The sequence below is a fragment of the Ruditapes philippinarum genome, unplaced genomic scaffold (genome assembly GCF_026571515.1).
Source record: "Ruditapes philippinarum isolate M1 unplaced genomic scaffold, ASM2657151v2 ctg94_1_1_1_1, whole genome shotgun sequence".
Taxonomy (NCBI): Eukaryota; Metazoa; Mollusca; class Bivalvia; order Venerida; family Veneridae; genus Ruditapes; species Ruditapes philippinarum.
The window spans coordinates 137,431-159,716 of NW_026853837.1; the positions used below are offsets into that span (position 1 = coordinate 137,431).

A 22,286-nucleotide genomic window follows, 5' to 3' on the forward strand; every position below is an offset into this window, starting at 1 on the left:
AAACGATTTCAAATGTGAAATGATTAGTGTAATAGAAAGTGTATCATCCAACCGCCCGCTCACGTTCACACTAATGACCGATTTATTAGTCGGCGTTCCGAAGAGTACAAAATGGTTTTAAACCGCGTTGTGATCTGGTATTACATGTTTTTAAGATCATAGAGTTAACCAAGAACTGAAAAGCATTTTTGTTATTCTTAGAGAAAATTTTCAGTGCTTTTAAAACTTTTTTGTAAATTAGTAATTTATCATTTATTTCACGAAATCATATTACAAGGTTAGAAATACAAAGAAAAAAATCTGAATCCAGTACCTGAACACTTTGACATTATAGCGGTGAATTATATTATTCTACGCAATTTGTTTATAATTAATAATGATTATATATTTTTGATATCAACATAATCTTTCTTACGTGCTGCTTGCAAATAGAGTTTATAGAGTTTCGGGATCATTGATGCCAGCACTATTAAGTGTTGAGAATTGAGTACCGCTCAAGCCGGTGCTAGGGGACGTGAGGGATGTTGCACGTATTAATTATCCCTCATGTACAGACTCAGACAATCAAACCGAGTCTGCAATTCTCTTGAAATTTTGTTGTGGTTAATGCTTCCGAGGGATCACTTTGTTTGCAGATTTTTATAGCGATGCTGCATGGTAAGTATGTACGGAAAACAACGGCCGATTGTCCTCTTATTTATACTTAAAAAACAAAACCAATTCAAGTGTACAGTCTTTAAATCACTTATTGTAAAACTATGTGTGCTTTGAATTTGTACAATATATTCAGTCTATAAGAACATTGTTTTTTTTTCACATCAGACTTTTATTCTGAGCTTCCCTTTCATAAATATTTGGTAATCGCTCATTGAATTAACACACTTCACAGGAGAGACAAGGTCTAGTGCTGCAAAGGTATCTAATAATGTCCAAAATATACATTAATTTAAATGATATACATAAGTTTTAAGTAGGAAAGATAATCTTGAACTATTATTTAACAAATATTGTATTTGTTATCTCCCATAGATATTTGCAAACTAATTAGACAAACCTAGTGCTGTTATAAGCCGGGATAATGTTTGGTTAGGATTTTGCATTCCACTTACAATTCCACTTACAGCAGAAGTCACTCATGTGAAACTAGCATGTCTTTGCAGTTAAAGTTTAAGATCCATATATATTTTACCGATTTTGGGGACTTCGTTCCGTCTTTGTTGATCTTTGTACTCCAAGTACACCGCAAAGTAAATAGTCGATCTTTCATTGAAGCTATGACGCTTTCCACTATTGGGGTTAAAACTATTGGCAAGTGATTAATATGAAGTCACTAAATGCTGGATCAAATTATAAGCTCTCGTATTAACTTCAGTGGTTGTGCTAAAGGTACTCACCTTTGCTATTAAAATCACATTTCACTGTACATCTAAGATATATAGAATATTTGTTTCTTTTGTGTGAGATGAAATTTTATTTCTTCTTTTTTTATCGAGTGAGCTTTAAAAACATGTGTTCGCCACTCTTGAGACTACTGTTTTTAAAGCTCACCACGAGATGAAATAAAATAACATCTAACACAACAAACAAACAAATTTCCTTTTAATTTAATGCTTAAAAGCCATTTAAATTTCCCGAATATTCACTTGATTATCACAATCTGTTTTCCCCACTGCTAGCCATTAATTTCAGAATTAATCTCATAAAAACATGAAGTCTTGAGCTAAAAAATAAATGGTGATTATTTATTTATTTTATTTAAAATATATGAATGATCGTTTGTTAATAATAAAAACAAATAATTCTAATAAAAAAAAGACACACCATGCCGACCTTATTTCCTTTATTTTCAGCGGAAGTTTATATTAGATGTAAGCGACCGCCATTTTTAAAAGTTATGTATTTCACAGTGTTTGATACAGAGGGATTTCAGTTGGATTTGTTAGTCATACATCTATTTATAAGAAAGAAAACATATTTGAGGATAATGTTACATACAATGAATAATTGTTGATAGATGTCATGGATGTGTAAACATTCAAAAAGCAAAGGAATTTGGAAAACTCGTAATTGTTTAAAGGCTGTCTTGCGAACAATGGGTTGTTTACTTATGCTTCGGGCTGGTAACTGTGATTGCTTTTCATATCGCATTAGGCAGTAATTGCTCGTGGGATACTTAAGTATGCCCAAATGTCACCAAGAGCAGTTTTGCATGTGGAAGGTAATGTATTTTTCTGACAGTAAAATGAAACAAACATTTAGATACGATATTTGGTGATTAGTAATTTGAATAAATTGAAGTAAGTTTTCTCTTTTTATTACTTTTGAAATTTAAGTTATTTTTCAATTTTAACTTTGCTTTTCTTTAAACAGCCATGACAATATCATAATTGTAATTGATATACCACATTGGGAAATCTTTATAAAGGAATCTCGTCATTAAAGTATGAAACTTTGATAATTTTCAGTGTGAAATTACCAAATATATTTTTCACAGATAAATCATTAACCAACTTTAAAGTATAAAATAAATATTCATATGTCTTTTATAATCAGTTTCCAACTGATTGTACATTATATATAATAAAAAAGGCACCAGGTCAATCATTGGCAAAATAGCAATTTTTCTAAAAACCTCAAGAAAAACTCAAGTATCCCTCTCTAGAATGTATTATATTCATTGGAAAATCTCAAAACTGGACACAAGACGATTAAAGTATTAGAAATATTATTGGGAGTTATTTATCAAAACGTTTTATTTAATTCTTGAATAAACATTTTATTTAGGTTTAAATAGGTCCGAGTAAAGTCATTCAAAAATATTGTATATACTAGCACGAAATTCAAACTCCTCACAACAATTCTAACATTTTGTGTATGATGAAAAAGAAAACACACAAATAAACGCTGATTGTAATATTAAGGTCACGAAAAGCACATGCATGGAACACAGTCTTGTTAATTGGATCATGGACGTTTACAGGAACACCTCCCCTGCCTTAAGAAGTATTTATGATCATCTCTCACCTAGGGGTCATAAAGAAGCTTTCAGTTCCTACTTTGGACCCAAAGAGGACCTGGTACAGGTTACAACTGTAATAAAGAAGTAAAGCACGTATTACATTTCTATAGAAAATTTATCAACAATATTTTGCATGTATCACGAAAATTGTACTAAGTATTTAATGTCCTCAATTATATCTTTTTTTCAAAACATTTTTCACTATTCTTTTGTTTTTAGTTTAAAATGTTGAACAGAACAGTACTATATAGGCAATGCCTTTCACATCAAAGAAGCGGAACGCTTAAATGGCTTAGTGATCTCAAAACAGACGTTGAAAGGGACTTGTCTTAAATACGTTTGTAAAATCTTTTTTGACTTAATACTTAACTTAGCCAGTGCATTTATCTCACTTTTATCAGGTATGTTCATACGCATGAATATCCATACTTGTTCAAAACATAATTTTGTCTATTTTTCAACTGAGCTAACAGCTAATCTTTCTTTAAGACGACGAAAGCGGTATGCAGTACTTCTACATATCTGCTCACAGTTTAAAGCTTTGTTGTAGTATTTCATAGCTGTCTCGTAATCGCCTTGCGTTTCAAAACATGCTCCGACAACTGTACAAACAATAGAGTATGCTGCTCCAATTGGCGAAATGAGAAGCCCAGTTTTTAAGATGTGTTCAAGTTGGTCTAATATCTCTAATGCCTTTGATTTCTCATTGATATGATGGTAACATACAAACATTAATGCATATGCATATATATTTGGGGGTATCACACTCAAAGGCCGGTAATTGAAAACTTCAGGTTGAAATTCATCCGGAACAATAGAGGAATTATCTAAAAGTACTATTTGTCTTACTGTTGCCATATTAAATTTCTCTTCTAAACATAAATCTTTACTACAGAATCTTTCCTTATACCTTTGTACCTCTGCTTGCGAATAAATTATTCGTCGAAGAAGCAAGGCGGCTTCAGGTGTAAATTTTCTTGTGACTGTATAAAGTATTTCAAGAGCAGTATAATATTTCCTTTCGGTGCAATAAAAAGATGCTAGAAGGACCAGGCCACAAAGCCGATCAGATTTGCAGCCTTTCAGTAAATGATATTTCTGTAGGCGTTTCAATTTTTGTCCGTCTTCATTACTCTCCGATACGTGTATCATTTGAGCTAGTTCTTGGTGAAGAGAGGAAACCATATTACCAATTATCCCTTTTGTAAATTTATTTTCTTGTTGTTCATATTCCTTTTCCATTTTTTCCAGTGCTTCCTTAAGCAATTCTTTATCGTCGAACGGATAAATGTGTAATACTCTGAAGCAAAGAAGATCCAGTTTAGCCTCACGTTCAAAAGGTGTCATTCTTTCGGATGATTCCATGTATTGCCGAAGTGATTCGCATGTAAGTAGGCCTTTATATCCAGAAGTTTTCATCTGAAGAAGAACTTTTAATATGTCTGATTTGTTTTCATCATTAACTTTTCCTCGGAACATATTGTTTTCAGGTATGATAAAGTTCGGACAGTTCATCATCTCAACCCATATAGTGAGTTTATCAAGACACATCATGTAACAATTGAAAATGTTGTCTTGATTCCAAACATTCTCATCATTATCTGTTTCTTCAATCAACCAGAAGAGACATGTCTTAAGAAAGTATGAACATATTGTGCCATACTCCGTCAGAGTTTTCCCTATACCTTCCTTAAACACTATCTTAAGAAGACCATAACATAACCACTGCACGTAACGCATAGATAAGATAAGGCGTCTTTCGGCTTTTGCAAAAGATATTCTCCACAATGTACCAGAATAATAATATTTTGGTCCAACTGGCACGTAAATACAACCTTCTGATATGAGCTCGTTCACAAAAGATTCACAAAGCCAACGTTTACTTTTGCTTGTAGAGAGTCTCTTCATTGCTTCACTAGGCCATACAGATCCATATAAACTAATGGCAAAATCATAAATTCCATCGCTAATACATGGCCCATGACTAGTGTTCCCAGGTATAATGAATTGGCCCCTAAATCTTGCACTTGCCACTATACACTTATTATTGGTTTTCTCAAGCGATCGTTTTATGTTAAGCACCTCTGTTCTTTTCAAATTGTCTGCATCATTTACATATCTTTCTTGATCCACTGATAAATCTAAGCTTGCATATCCGGCTCGTTGTTTATCGGCATGCATGTTAACTCTTACGGTGTTTTTATCAATCATTACATCCTGATCAGCAGGAACTACGTCAATATTCTTAAGTACAATCATAATGTCCTCATCACTACCTTTTAAGTCAAAACCTTCTGAAAGGCTGCCACCCGGTATGGAAACTGAATCATTGTCTCCAAATCCATTTATCACTCCCATGTATGTGAACATATCTTGTCTACAACGAATATCGTCTTCTGTGCCAACAACATCAACAAGTGTTCTGTACAATCTACCATTTAAATCTTTATCTTCCATTTAAGACTTCCTTTGTGCCGTTTCTATCCAGTAAATTTGCTAAACCCTACATGGACAAAATAGTTTTTTGGTAAAATTCTTGCCGGATAGTTATAAAAATATAAATATATTTTATTTAGAAAATTGGCATAAAATTGTAGATTGCAACAGTATACTAGAGCTAAGAATGTTATCAAAAATGTTAATTTTATTTGTTTTTAATGTTGTTTTATGTGCTAAATATAACAGTTATAACACTGTACTAATGTACTAAAAAGCATATTAAGCTAAATGATTTAACTATACTCTGAACAAATATCAGCATTTTAACAAAAAAATAAACGTTATGTTAATATATCTACCTCTTACTAAAACTTCCTCTACCCTTCCTTGTCAAACATATTTTAGAAAAATCAATGTACATGTATAGATAATGTTATGTTATGAAGTGTGTGATATGTACACTTGCTTTAGTTAAATATAATAAATCATGCTTTAAAGATAAACAGTGGAACCCCACGGATCCGAACTCGTCCGGACAAGAAGAAAAGTTTGGATTATAAAGTTTTCCGGGTTAGAATGTGTTTTGCATATTATACATGTGAAGGGCAAACAATTTCAAAGAAAGAAAGCCGAAACGCATATGAAATTGTAAAATAAATATATATGCAAGTAATACAATGACATGAAAGCGTTTTATATTGTCTATAGTAGTGTATTATGATAAAATTATGTCGACCTGTGTTAACTGATATAAAAATATATTTTTATATATTAAATCTTCCACTTGCTTCACCATAAACTGTAATTCGGGTATTGTTGCATTGTTTTAAACTCCCTCTGAATACATTTAGTTTGAATAAAAATTAACGAAACCGTGATAATTTGAATAATAATATAGACTATAAGTAATAGCGAAAACCAAGAATGTTATGATTTCTATTATTTTTATACATTGTATGTATTTTAATATAGTGTAATACCGTATAAACCTACTAAAGACATACTCGTCGTCGTGTTTCTCCAAAAACGGATACATATGGCAATCGTTTTTTAATACTGATGATACTTTTATTATCAAAATAGGCAGATTAAAGTTCAAATGGTCTATGGTAACATTAAATGCATGTTTACCGATCATCACAATATCACATTTAAATGTATCACAAAATACAAAAATACAGTTTCAAGAGATGTGATTTACTTGAAAATGAATCACGACTCATGCACCATTTGTTTAAAGTTTATATATCCGAAGAGGACCAACGACGTTTAAAAGCATGCCATCTTTTACAGCTGTTATTTAAGCAATTCCTTGACACGGGCCTTTCCTTAATCACGTGCGTTTCCTTAATTACTTTTGTCTTTGTTTTTGCTTGCATTTGCAAATAAATATTTGATGTAACATACAATTTGATTAATCCGAATTGCATGCTATTGATTTTTATTTCGTTTTAAATAAGAACACGTGAAGTTTGTCTTAAAAAAAAACAACAACAAAAATACAGATGGCTTCTGTTATCATTAAATGGTACAGGATGCATATCCTTCTCAATGATTTCTCGTGTATGATATAAAGTCTCAAGCATGGCACGGTACTATCTGGTTTACTCTTTTTTCACCTGGTACTCACTTAAACAATCAAGTTGACCAAGACCATGTGTGACACCTGATGTAAACCAAGTATTTATAAACATATTTGATTAACTTTGAACTTTACTACAATCTATGACCCATTATACCAAACAGAACAAGTAAAATCAAAATGACATGGCAAACATCTTCCTAGAGCCTCGGCACATCTTACGTGTCTAAGCATATATATAAATGCCACTCCTGAATGAGTTATAAGAGACTTAAAGGCTATCAAAAAAGTTTGAAATAATATTTGAAATTGGGACAGGGATAAATTATAACCTACGACTAATTTGAGTGAATTAAAGTACCGTAGATTTTTCTTTCTGAAAATTTGCGACAACAATAGCATATTATATTTGAAAGTCTAGATTTCTAGATACTCGTATGATGTATTACGGAAACCTGTCTATTCATAGAAATGACATTCACCAAACAATAACAAGTTTTCTTTTATGTTCTAGATCATTATTTATTGAAATAAATCGTATGATGTTGCAATTAAGTTAACAAGGGTATATTTTACAGGAGAGAGTTTCATATAAGCTTTCTACTCAATCCTGATTATAATTCATATGCCTTGTTATAGTGTGTTATACACACTGAAGAAACAAAATATTATTCAAACCAATAAGTATATAACGTTAGTTTTGTTTCTTTAAAACAATTTTACCAGTTTAAAATCAATTCTTTTCTATAGATACCTCACGTCAAATGAAATATTTCTACCTTGTTACAAAATTGTATTACTACATGTGTATGGTCACCAACATTGAGTGATATTATTTATTTTTGTCTTCTAAATAGAACTTGTTAACCATGTTTAATAAAAGAACACAAAATATACGCTATTATTTGAAGGATTGTACTAGTTGCATGACTTGCTGTTTTTGTCTTGGCCTATCCTGCCTTCTTCCTTGTTACTATAGTAAGGAGATCATTGAACTGCTGAAACTATTTTAAAGGACATAATGGGTACTTTATGAGCATTCGGGGATAAAAAATAGAATTCTGTATTTGATTTAAACAATTATACAAGTTTAAATTACATATTAATAAAAAATAAGGTATTTCAATTTAAGGTTTGTGGCTGTTATATACTGATCAAATCCAAGGTTTCAAGAGTTGCCACAAAACATATAAGAGTATAATTTATCAAGGAGTAAAAACAAACACAAAAAGTAACAATGCAGGAACTATTTGAGTAAATTTGACTCTTAAATTGAATTTGAAAAGAACACATTAGAGCTACCACACACAATAGTATAAAATTAACAGTATAAATTAACATTATAAATGTATCACAATTTTTAAATTAATCACATTTGCTTATACAACGAATCAAAGGCTTTCAGAAGTAAGTTTTCTTTGGAATATTATAGACTACATTGTATAGTGTATAAAACTCTTAGATGGCACATGGAACCCCAAAGGCTCATTACTAATGTGTCTTTTGATAATATAATTACGTTACTACACTATTTAACTGTATATCTATCTCGTATATCAAATGAATGTATGATGCTAATATTTCAGAAGTCAACAGATGTGATAAAATTTAAAATATGTGGAAAAGCCGCGCACTAGTTTTGAGGAGAATGTTCACATGGTAATTATATTAAACTGTAAAAGATCAATTTGAATGAAAGAAACTTTGATGTGAAACACTTAAATGAATATTATTATTTAGCCATTTTGTTAAAGTCCTATCGTCAAAATGAACTGTTTTAGTTATATTTATTAAAAGGACCAGATCACTAACTTTCCAATGCTTCTTTCTAAGTAAATTGCATCAATAAACATAGTAAATGAGTTTCAAAAACTAAAACATTATCAAATTGCTTGCCCATAAAATGATAAATCCTTAAATGTAATACGACTAAAGGGTCTGAATAAAGTAAAAGTACATGTATATGGTCATTACTTAATTACTTATTTAATTGTTTAATCAATCCTTAAAAAAAACTACAGCATGACACAACAATGCCATACATGCATTTATAGCTTTCCTATATAGAATTTAAGAAATAATAGTTTCGTCTTCATTAAAAGAATTAGTTCAAATACATGGCATTCGATCAAGTTTTAACGTAATAAATTACAGTTTTTTTTGATAAATGATGATAATTTTTAAAGGTAAGATAATCAAAATGATGATACTTATTAAAGGTGTGAGAATATGTAATTTCAATTATGATGATACTAATTTAATAATAGTGATGATAATAAGTAAAGGTAAAACCATTATCAATGTTAAATAATAAAATGACAATAATTGAGACATACTAAGGTTCACATATCATTTACAAACCTATAAACAATTAATGCCCTGACAACACAACTTCATTTCTAAATTATTATTAATAATTAACTGTTATACGAAACAAATAACGATTAGAACCCAAATGAAATAATTCATTTGCGTTGCAATATTCACATATGATTATTGAATAAAGTGCTAAAATTGAAATAAAAAAATGTATAAAGTATCATTTCTCGAATTTGATTTTGCTTATAAGTTATATTATTAAGTCTGAATCGTTTCAAAATAATTCTTATGATTTGAAATCGTTAAAATTTTGTGTAGAAAGGATATTGAAAATATACAATATACCTATGGCTAACTAAGCACTCGTATCAAGATTTTAAAAACATACAATGTCGAGGTTTTTTTCCAATTCTCGTTCACAGTATTACAAAGTGCTTTCGTTTTGATTTAATGATGGGTTACTTCAGCCTTCGATTAACACGGTATGGGACACAATGACTAGGAAATATTTTTCTAAAGTCGTCAGCTATTTAAACCTACTGTCACTCACGTTAACATGAGACTGCATGTTAAACGATTTCAAATATGAGATGATTAGTGTAATAGAAAGTGTATCATCCAACGGCCCGCTCACGTTCACACATGATTTTGCAAGATATTTTGTACACTAACAACTTTTTTGTAAATTAGTAATTTATCATTAATTTCACGAAATCATATTACAAGATTAGAAATACAAAGAAAAAAATCTGAATCCAGTACCTGAAAACTTTCACATTACAGCGGTGAATTATATTATTCTACGCAATTAGTTTATAATTTATAATGATAATATATTACTTTTTATATGAACATAATCTTTCTTACGTGCTGCTTGCAAATAAAGTTTATAGCGATACTGGTAGGTCATGTTAGGAAAACAACGGCCAATTGTCCTCTAATTTATACTTTAAAAACAAAACCAATTAAAGTGTACAGTCTTTAAATCACATTGTAATACTATGTGTTCTTTGAATTTGTACACTATATTCAATCTATAAGATTTTTTTTGTTTCACATCAGATTTTTATTCTGAGCTGATTTTATGCTTCCCACACTGTTATTCTTTTCATTAATATTTGTCAATCGCTCATTGATTTAACAAACTTCACAGGAGAGACAAGGTCTAGTGCTGCTGCAAAGGTATCTTATAATATCCAAAGTATACATTAAAGTGATATACATAAGTTTTAAGTAGGAAAGATAATCTTGAAATATTATTTAGCAAATGTTGTATTTGTTATCTCCCATAGAAATTTGCAAAGTAATTATGCAAACCTAGTGCTATTATAAGCCGGGATAATGTTTGGTTAAGATTTTGCATCCCACTAACAGCAGAAGCCACTCATGTGAAACTAGCGTGTCTTTGCAGTCATATAAATGTTACCACTTTTCTGTTTTGTGCCGTATTGGATGCCCTTTCGGTGTTTCTGTCGGACTGGATGTTCATGGGGGTTTCGTCCCGTCTTTGTTGATCTTTGTACTCCAAGTACACTGCCAAGTAAAACTATTGGCAAGTGGTTAAGGCAGTCACCGAATGGGTCAAACTATAAGCTCTGGTATAAACGTCATCTAATATAGATTTAAATGTCTTTTTATAATCAGTTTTCAACTGTTGATGGTACATTGTTTATAATTAAATAGGCTACAGCAAATAGTTAAGTCAATTGTTAGCACAACAGCAATTTTACTTAAGACCTCAAGAAAACCTCAAGTACCCCTCTCTAAACTAGAATGTATTGTATTCTTTGGAAAATCTCACAAATGGACACAGGACAAAACAAATATGTTCATGAATGAGGAAAAGACGATATAAGAAAACCGATTTATCACCTGGCAAAACATGCTTATACACAGTATCAAGTTACCCGGTGAGCATTCTTGCGTTTGATTTAAAGCTTTAAAGACGATGTCACAGCGGCTCTAAAAATTCATAGATATTAATATTATTCAAAGTAAACAATTTATTATATACCATTCCGACATGTATCCTGAAATTCCTTTTTGCAGAAAATGATTTTTCGTCATAAAATTTTGCAAAATAGTACATACAGAAAGAATTTACTGATATTTCTATAAACAGATAGTTCAATATCCTTAGATATAATAAATTTTGATAGAGTTTACCTTGCACATACTTAAGCACAAATGGTTAGAGAAGGACAGACCCCTCACCTTAATTTTAAAGTTTGGGTTTGATTCAAAAGAAAACACACAAAATAACGCTGATTGTAATATTAAAGTCACGAAAAAACATATAAAGGAACAAATTCTTGTTCATTGGATCATGGACGTTAAACAGGACACTCCTCTGCTACCTTAAAAAGTATTTAGTACCTACTTTGGACCAAACTGCCATAATGATACTTAGTAAAGCAAGTATGACATTTCTATAGAAAATATATCAACAATACCTATACATGTAACACGAAAATTGTACTTAGTATTTAATGTCTTCAAGTATATCTTCTATGTAAAAACATTTTTCTCTATTGTTCTGATTTTGGTTTGAAATGTTGAACTGAACTTGTACTTTATTGACAATGCTTTTCATATCGAAAAAACGGAACTTTTAAATGGCTAAGTGATCTCAAAACAGACGTTGAAAGGGACTCATCTTAAATACGTTGTAACATCTTTTTTTTGACTTAATACTTAACATAGCCAGTGAATTTATCTCATTTTTATCAGGTATGTTCATACGTATGAATATCAATTATTATTTAAAACAAAATTTTGTCTATTTTTCAACTGAACTTACAGCAAATCTTTTTTCAAGACGACGAAAGCGGTATGCAGTGCTTCTACATATCTGCTCACAGTTTAAAGCTTTGTTGTAGTATTTCATAGCTGTCTCGTAATGGCCTTGCGTTTCAAAACATGCTCCGACGACTGTACAATCTGTAGAGTATGTTGCTCCAACTGACGAAATGAGAAACCGAGTTTTTATGATTTGTTCAAGATGGGCTAACATCTCTAATGCTTTTGATTCCTCATTTATATGATGGTAGCATACAAACATTAATGCATATGCATATATTGTTGGCGACATCATATTCAACGGTCGGTAATTGAAAACTTCAGGCTGAAATTCATCCGGAACAATTGAGGAATTATCTAAAAGTACTACTTTTCTTACTGTTGCCATGTCAAATTTCTCTTCTAAACATAAACCTTTACCACAGAATCTTTCTTTATACTCCTGTATTTCAGCTTGCGTATAAACTGGATTTCGTCGAAGAAGCAATCCGGCTTCAGGTGTTAATTTTCTTGTGACTGTATTAAGTATTTCAAGAGCAGTATAATATTTCTTTTCGGTGCAATAAAATGATGCTAGAAGAATAAGGCCACAAAGCCGATCAGATTTGCAACCTTTCAGTAAATGATGTTTCTGTAGGCGTTTCAATTTTTGGCCATCTTCATAACTTTCAGATACGTGTATCATTTGAGCCAGTTCTTGGTGAAGAGAGGAAACAATATTGCCAATTATTCCTTTTGTAAATTTCTTTTCTTGTTTTTCATATTCTTTTTCCATTCTTTCCAGTGCTTCCTGGAGCAAATCTTTATCGTCGAACGGATAAATGTGTAATACTCTGAAGCAAAGGAGATCCAGTTTAGCTTCACGATCAAAAGGTGTTATTATTGCAGATGTTTCCATGTATTGACGAAGTGATTCGCATGTAAGTAGGCCTTTATATCCAGAAGTTTTCATCTGAAGAAGAACTTTTAATATGTCTGATTTGTTTTCATCATTAACTTTTCCTCGGAACATATTATTTTCAGGTATGATAAAGTTCGGACAGTTCATCATCTCAACCCATTTGATGAGTCTATCAAGACACATCATGTAACAATTGAAAATGTTGCCTTGATTCCAAACATTCTCATCATTATCTGTTTCTTCAACCAACCAGAAAAGACATGTCTTAAGAAAGTATGAACATAGTATGTCATTCTCCGTCAGAGCTTTTCCAATACCTTCCTTAAACACTATCTTAGGAAGACCATAACATAACCACTGCACGTGACGCATAGATAAGATTAGGCGTCTTTCGGCTTTTGCAAAAGATATTCTCCACAATGTACCAGAATAGTAATGTCTTGGTCCCACTGGCACGTAAATGCAACCTTCTGATATGAGCTCGTTCACAAAAGTTTTAGTAAGCCAACGTTTACTTTTGCTTGTAGAGAGTCTCTTCGTTGCTTCACTGGGCCATACAGTCCCATATAAACTAATGGCAAAATCAAAAAGTCCATCGCTAATACATGGTCCATGACTAGTGTTCCCAGGTCTAATGAATTGGCCCCTAAATCTTGCACTTGCCACTATACACTTTTTATTGGATTTCTGAAGCGAACGTTTTATGTTCAGCACCTCTGTTCTATTCAAATTGTCTACATCATTAACATACCTTTCTTGATCCACTGATAAATCTAAGCTTGCATAACCGGCTCGTTGTTTATCGACTTGCATGTTGACTCTTACGGTGTTTTTATCAATCATTACATCCTGATCAGCAGGAACTACGTCAATATTCTTCAGAACAAGCATAATGTCCTCATCACTACCTTTCAAGTCAAAACCTTCTGAAAGGCTGCCGCCTGGTATGGAAACTGAATCCTTGTCTCCAAATCCATTTACCACTCCCATGTATGTGAACATATCTTGTCTACAACGTATATCGTCTTCTGTGCCAACAACATCAACAAGTGTTTTGTACAATCGATTATTCAAGTCTTTATCTTCCATTGAAGACTGCTGGTTGTGGAGTTTCTATCCAGTAAATTACTAAATCTTACATGGACAACACATCTTTTGCTATATATTATCGCTGGATAGTAATGAAAATATAAATATATCTTTTAAGAAAATCAATATAAAGCTCTAGTTTGCTAAAGTATTTGAGAGCTAAGAATGTCATCCAAATGTTAAATTTAGTTTCGTTTAAATGTTTTATTTTTATGTGCTATATATATCAGTACTAAGACTGTACTAAAGCATATTAAGCTAAATTGAATAAACTCTGAATATTATAATACAAACTTAACACTTTGTTAATAAAAAATACTTCCTCTATCCTTGACAGTCCAATTACGAACTCTGTTTCATATATATACTAAATAAAGGAAAAGAATAATCAATATATAAGTACCATAATATTATGTAGTGTGTAATATGTAAGCATGCTAAAGTTAAATATAAATTATTATGCTTTATAAATAACCTACAAGTAATACAATCACATGGAAGTATTTTATATATTCTACTGTTGTGTATTATGATAAAATGGTTGTACTTTGATAAAAAATGTGAATATATATTTTTATGCAATCTTCCTCATTGCTTCACAGATTTAACTAATTAGCTGTTATTCAGACATTATTGATAATTTGAATAATGTAATAAAACTATAAGCAGCGCCTTAAACCAGGAATGTTATGATTTATGTACGTTGTATGTATTTAAAAAAATGTAAAACCGTATATAACCTGGCTATATACATTCTTGTCGCATTCCATTGATTTTACATTCCAAGAACAGATACTTAATATGTCTATTACAGCTGTCACTCTAGCGATTCTTTTTCAGGGTACACTTGCCCACGTGCCTTTCCTTGCCCACTAGCCTTTTCTTTTACTCCCATTGTTTCATTTTTTGTGACCACGTTTAAAACTCATTTATTTATACTTTCTTTACATAGTACATGTACATTTATTCCACATTTTACAATTATTAGTTGTACATAACATAGTGATATACATAATTATACATATGTTGTGGTATTTTATATAATTGTTAACGGAGAGCTTAAACGTGAATATGATCATTAATTAATTATTTAGGTTATTGATTATTCAAACCCTTAAGAATGATACTAGTATAACACCTATAAGTTTACGGCATAGACACATGTATTTCATAGCTTTCTAATATAAAATTTAATAAAACACAGGTATCGATATGGCACACCATTTTTACGATTAATCCAATGAAGGGGAGACTAAATAAACCTTCCTTTTCGAATTCGCAATAGGGGTTTGGATTTCAACGAGCGGAATATTTTCATTACCCGGAAGCTTCTAAAACAGGGCTACCGTTATAATAAGTTACGGAAATATTTACAAATTTTACAATCTATTGATTTACAAATTAAATTATTTAAAAACTTTGACAATAGCAGCCTTTTAATAAGACAAACTTGTAAGATTTTAATTTTGCGACTAAAATTAAGTTAAAGATACCCTAAGACTACTGCATGCTTATTGTTCAACCCTTTTACAGTTGGACACTACGTTTTCCTCTATACTTTATGATAGACAGTTCTTAAAGCCTTTTGGGACTGAATTGCCTCAATGTTCGTCTTCTGCCTTGCTTCGTCGGGCTCTTATATGTGCTTTTCTTGTTGCTCTTCTTCCTTAAAGACACTGAGTACTTTTGTTATGGTCGTTGGGTTTTCTTGTATATGCTTCTACATGATCATTTTGGTGTTTTACTTATTTGACCTTTTGTAACCATAACAACTGTTAGAATTTCACTTGGCGGGATTCATTTTATTTACACTGTCTCGTTCTTAGGAACATGGTGGAATTAAGAGTGAGGTTTAGTGCACCATTAACCGGTTTAAACTACCAGTAGTACTGCTGACCGTTCCCCTCTGTGTCTCTCAGATGTATGTCTTGTTGTTTCATACCGTTTTGGTGACAATTTTGTTTGTGTTCCTTGTTGTTTTTTCGTCTACGGTAAGTATCATCCCTTTTGCCCCTAGTTTTACTTCTTTAATGTTTGCCCTCCGTCCTTCCCCAAATCTCCTATCCCCTTCCCCTGTGCCCTTTTACTTAGTGGGCCTATTAACCAATCATTTATTTGTTGTCTTTTATTCCTTGTAGGTTACTATTATTTCTTCTTATGTATCATTTTAGTGATTAGCCTGCCCGTTCTCTGCCTTGCGCCCTGTCCTGTTTTTGTTTGGAGTCTTCTTCGGCTCCTTGCCACTGCTTCTTGTTGCTTGATCGTGTGGGGTTGCCTTTATTGAAAGCCGCCTTTCCTTGTTGATCTTGTTTATTATATTCTATGCGAGTAGCCGATTGTTGATTTTCTGGCGGGCTATTGTTGGCCACTTTTGTAATCTGGGTGTTTTGTACATTCTATGCCTCAGTGACAGACATACAATACTGAAATGACTCATAGAATCTTGAATTGCACAGATCAAAGTCACAATTTAAGGTTGTACTTCAGAATTTACTTTTTAATGTGGGCCAGTTTAATTTGTTTATCCTTATTGTTTTAACTGACTTCGCAGAAAAGGTTTTTCATGAGAAAATATGTCACACGCAAGACGCTAGTCCAAGATGTCTTTCCCAAATGAAATACATACCTTTTATTTTCTACTAATATAATATATCCGGATTTAGTAGTAATGCATCAAACAACAGTTACGATATTTTTTATTTAATCTTTTATTTAGGTCTCATCATTGTACAATTCATAACATCAATACATAAAATTTATACATGTACATTGAACATAGCCATTTATAAGTAGAACTGTAAGAGACTCCTGAGTACTATGTCTAAACTTCAGCATTTTTACACGTTATCTTTAAAAACGATGAAACATAAATTTACCTTATTCATTAGGTAGGGGAAATTTGTTTATAGATATACAATGATAATGTTAAATACAGGATGACATTATTATTTCAAACAGTGGTCTAATTATCTAATTATCATGATATTTACTAACGTTAAAATAATTATAGATTATTAATAATGATAATTATTTTTAAATGTAAGATAATCAAAATGATGATAATAATTATACATGAGATCATATTTAATTTTAATTAGGATTATGATAACTCAATAATAGTGATGATAATAGGTAAGTTAAAACTATTACCAGTGTTTAATAATGAAATGACAATTATTGAGACATGTGTATCAACAATGCCCTGACAACACAACTTTATTTCGAAATTCTATAAGGAGTATAACTATCATATGTGAGAAGCCAAATGACATAATTTAATTTCGTTGCAATATACTCGTACATGTATGATTCTGGGAAAAATGTACAATTGAAATGAAAGTACATAATTAGCTTTGCTCGCAAAGTTCAATCACACCTATATTTTGTAATTAAAATCGTTTGATTTTGCTTATAATGCATATTACGTCTAAATCGTTTCAAAGTAATTCTGATGATTTTAAATCGTCCAAATTTTGTGGAGAAATGATATTGAATATATACAGTAAACCGATGGCTAACAAAGCACTAGTACATTTCAATATTTGAAGAAAAAAAAAACGAAAAAAAAAACCCATGCAGTTTCGAGTTTTTTTTAATTCACGTTCACTGTCTGACAAAGTGGTTTCGTTTGGATTTCATGATAGGTTACTACAGCCTTCGATTGACACGGTATGGGACACAATGACTAGGAAATATTTTTTCAAGTCGACAGCTATTTAAACATACTGTCACTCACGTTAACATGAGACTGCATGTAAAACGATTTCAAATATGAAATGGCTAGAGTAGTAGAAAGTGTATCATCAAACGGTCCGCTCACGATCACATTTATATTGTAAAATGTTGAAAGAATGTAGTTATAAGAAAGGTCTGAAAGGAATTTCACTTGATTCTTTTACTGAATATTTTAAAGCAAATAATAACCCAGATGATAGATTTTTTCATGCAGACAAGTAATATTAACAAACGACTTACTTTATGGGCTGAAAATTACTATATATATGTGGAATATAATATTTACTTTTTCATTATCCCTCATGTACAGACTCAATCAAACCTAGTCTGCAATTTTCATGTAATTTTGTTGTGATTAATGCTTCCGAGGGATCACTTTGTTTCCAGATTTTAATAAAGATAAAAAAATCGAAAAGTTTACCAAATAACTTGGCTTTTTATTATGATGGAAATACTTATGAAATCGTTAATAAATATACGTACCTAGCAATTGTTTTTACTTCAAGTGGCTCCTTTAAAAAAAAAGCCTGTAACACGTTATCAGGACAAGCATTCGAGGCAATTTTTAAGTTAAAAAATGTATGTCTAGGATGTTTATTTGTCTTACGTGTGTTAGACTTGTTTGATAAACTAAATAAGCCAGTTCTGTTCTATGGTGCTAAGGTGTTGTTTTTTTACAAGCAAACCAAATTGAAAGAGTGCATACAATGTTTAGCAAACGAACGAACATTAGGTGTAAAAGTAAGCACACACACAAAATGATTTTATATTTGGCGATCTTGGAAGAACGGACCTATATAGTCTTATAATTATGTGCATTATAACATATTTGTTGAAAGTAACTAGCAGTCCTGAAAATAAAAATATAAATTATACATATAAAATGATGTAAAATGACATTGAAAGTCAACCTAAAAAATTGGGCTTCATGTGTTAAAAATATTTTATCGAGATTAGGCTTTTATCATGTTTGGCTAGAACAGGGAGTAGGAGATGTTTTTCATATTTGTATTCATATTAAACAAAAAATAAGGGATGTTTTTGTCAAATATGGCAAAGTAGGATTGACACTCAATTACTAGAGATATTTTTTATATATCTATATTTAGTTTTGGTTTTCAACCATACGTTAAAACACTTATATAATGTCAGTAATTACAGAAAAGCATTATGTAGATTAAAAGTATCCTCACATCGATTAAATATAGAATGTGACCGGCGAAAAAGAACTGTGAGATGCATATCCTGTAATAAGTAAAAAGAATTTCCTTTTTTAATGTAACCTGTATGACGCAATTAGAGATAAATATATAAATAGAGCTACAGAGCTCGACCAAGCAGAATTGTTTTCATCAGAAAATGTTAAAGTAATATGAAATTTATCATTATATGTATATAATGCATTTAGGATAAGAAGATGTAGATATGATATTTAGATAGCATATATTGTGTTACATTCTTAAATAATTTTATTGACTGCGCATGGTTGTACTACGGCGTATAAAAAGAAAAAAATAAACATATTCATATTTTCAACAAAATGCTGACAAAAATACAAAACAAATAATAAGTATGTGTTAAACTTCATGAATAGTATCACATTTAATTGTTGATTTTACCATGTCTTTAATTAAAAAAATCTGGTAAAAAGTGATCCCTCGGAAGCATTAAAACAGCAAAATTACAAGAGAATTGAAGACTCGGTTTGAATGAGTCTGTACATGAGGGATAATGAATACGTGCAACATCCCTTATGCTCCCTAGCACCGGCTTGAGCGGTACTCAATTCTCAACACTTAATAGTGCTGGCATCAATGATCCCGAAGGAGTCTTGGTTGTATATATGACGTCAAATGGCGTATAAATATTGCTGTTCAAAATACGTGTGTGTGTGCGTGCGTGCGTGCGTGCGTGCGTGCGTATGTATGTATGTATGTATGTATGTATGTATGTATGTATGTATGTATTGACATGGTAGGAAACTGTTTTATACAAATAATACCAAAAATATGAAGATGCAAAATAATGTTTATAATTAGTTTATATTTTATGTCAATCTTAATAATCATTTAAGATTCAATTATGAACAAAACAGATTTTCAAAGCAGACATAGTTTTTAGGATTTTACTACTCTAAGCATTAGACAATTTCTGAAATGCAAGGGAAGTAAGTACGAATAAAATGCATTCAAAGCTTGTAAGAGTAGTATATCCTGTTTTTTGCATATACATTAACTATATTAACAAATTTATTGTTGACTTATGCCGATATTAAGTCATAAGTGTATGTACCAAAAATGTGACTATGAGCTATAATGGATTTGTCAATTGTGAATTGTGATATTTATGAAAGAATAAAATTACTTCTTCTTCTCCTCCTTTGATTTTGCAAGATATTTTGTAGATTTACGACCGATTTATTAGTCGGCTTTCTGAAGCGCACAGAATGGTTTTGAACTACGTAGTCATCTGGTATTGAGATCACAGAGTTAACAAGGAAACTGGTAGGCATTTTTGTTATTCGTAAAGAAAATATTCAGTGCTTTTAAAACTTTGTTGTAAAATAATTTATCATTTGTTTGACAAAATCGTATCATACAAGGTTAAACATACAAAGAAAAAGAATCTGTATCCAGTACGTAAGAAAGCAGCATTGTAGCGGTGATTTAGATTATTCTACGCAATTATAGTTAAATTTTGCGGTTTTAATAAAACATATTTTAAATATAAACAGAATCATTCTGACAAGCTATCTGCAAATAGAAATTATAGCAATTCTAGTTTGTCATGTAAGGAAAAGCAATGACCGATTTTCCTCTCAATCATAATCAAAATTCAGTTCACTAAAATGTACAGTCCTTAAATCACTTATTGTAAAACTATGTGTGCTTTGAATTTGTACAATTTCAATTCAATTTATGAGATTTTTTATATCAGACTTTCCTGATTATTCTGAACCGACTTTATGCTGCCCACAATGTTATTCTTGTTATTAATATTTTGTCAATCGCTCTTAGTATTTACACACTACACAAGCGAGACAACGTCTAGAGCAGCAAAGAAAGCTTATAATGTCAAAAAATATATGTTAACATGATAAACAGCACTTGGTTTTATATAGAAAATATCATTAAAGAAATACTGTATTTGTGACCACCCTTAGAAATTTGCATTCTAATTAAGTTAACCTAGTGATTGCTATTATAAGCCGGGATATTGTTTGGTTAAGATTTATTAACAGCAGAGGACACTCATTTAAAAGAAGCATGTCTTTGCAGTTAGAATTAAAAATCCAAATCTAGTTTTAGGCCGAATTGGATGCCCTTTCAGTGTTTCTATGGGAGTGGATATTACAAGGGCTTCGTTCCGTCTTTGTTGATCTTTGATGCGGAATTGAATACCGCCAAGTAAATAGACGATCTCTTATAGAAGCTATGTCGCTTTTCACTGAGGTGGATAAAACGTTTAAAACTATTGGTAAATGGTTAAGATAATGTCACTGAATGCTGAGTCTAATTACAATCTCTCAAATGAACGTCAGTGGTTCTGCTTCAGTACTCGTATATGCCATTAAAATCATAATTCACTTTACAGCTAATATCGATTTACATGTCTTTTATAATCAGTTTCCAACTGTTGATAGTACATTGTATATAACTGAAAAGGCTCCAACTAATAGGTAGGTCAGTCGTTGGAACAACAGCAATTTTACTTAAGGCCTCAAGAAAACCTCACCTGCCTATCTCAAGAATGTATTGTATTCTTTGAAAAATCTCACAGCTGGATACAGAGGGATCCACGTATTGGAAATATTGGTATGCAGATTATTTATCAAAACATTTTATATATTTCTTAAAGAACCATTTCCTTAGGTTGAAATTGGTCTGAGTGAAGTTAATCAAAAATATTTTTGTTATACCAGTTCTAAATTCTGACCCTCCCCTCCCTCACATAGTGACCATGCCAAGCTGAGCTACAGTTCTGGTCAGTGGAAGTGTTGTGGGTTGTTTTATTCTTTCGTGCTCGGTTGAAACAAATATGTCCATGAATGAGGAAAAGACGATATCAAAAAGTCGATATATCACCTTCCAAAATGTACTAAAACACAACACAGTAACCTTGAGGTACTGGCTTGCGTTTGATTTGAATTTCGTCACATGAAGCTTTAAAGACAATCAATGGCGCTGTGGCTCTAAACAATTCATAGATTATTTATATTATTCAAAGTAAACAATTTATTATATACTAGAAAAAAAACAAAAACTATTATTTTTTCCTAAAAAGCTTGCAAAAACTCATACAGAATAATCAACTAATTTTCTATAAAATGTAGTTCAATGCAAACATTACCATATATACATGTATAATACATTGTAATGGAGTTTACCTTGCACATACGGATG

The 22,286-nt window shown here is 31.3% G+C and overlaps 2 protein-coding genes across 2 annotated transcripts; both read right to left on the reverse strand.

Annotated features, from left to right (window-relative positions):
• Positions 1-2,769: 2,769 nt before the first annotated feature.
• Positions 2,770-5,506, reverse strand: LOC132738119 (uncharacterized). The gene has a single exon (XM_060725547.1). The coding sequence runs from the start codon at positions 5,474-5,476 to the stop codon at positions 3,470-3,472; it is 2,007 nt and encodes a 668-aa protein (XP_060581530.1). The 5' UTR covers positions 5,477-5,506; the 3' UTR covers positions 2,770-3,469.
• Positions 5,507-11,074: 5,568 nt separating this feature from the next.
• On the reverse strand, positions 11,075-14,512 carry LOC132738124 (uncharacterized). The gene has a single exon (XM_060725555.1). It carries the CDS (start codon positions 14,146-14,148, stop codon positions 12,139-12,141), a length of 2,010 nt encoding a protein of 669 aa, XP_060581538.1. The 5' UTR covers positions 14,149-14,512; the 3' UTR covers positions 11,075-12,138.
• Between the last annotated feature and the right edge of the window lie 7,774 nt (positions 14,513-22,286).

What these genes read in the sequence shown, in the direction of transcription:
- LOC132738119 (XM_060725547.1), bottom strand. Translation starts at nt 5,476, where the DNA reads ATGGAAGATAAAGATTTAAATGGTAGATTGTACAGAACACTTGTTGAT.
- LOC132738124 (XM_060725555.1), bottom strand. Translation starts at nt 14,148, where the DNA reads ATGGAAGATAAAGACTTGAATAATCGATTGTACAAAACACTTGTTGAT.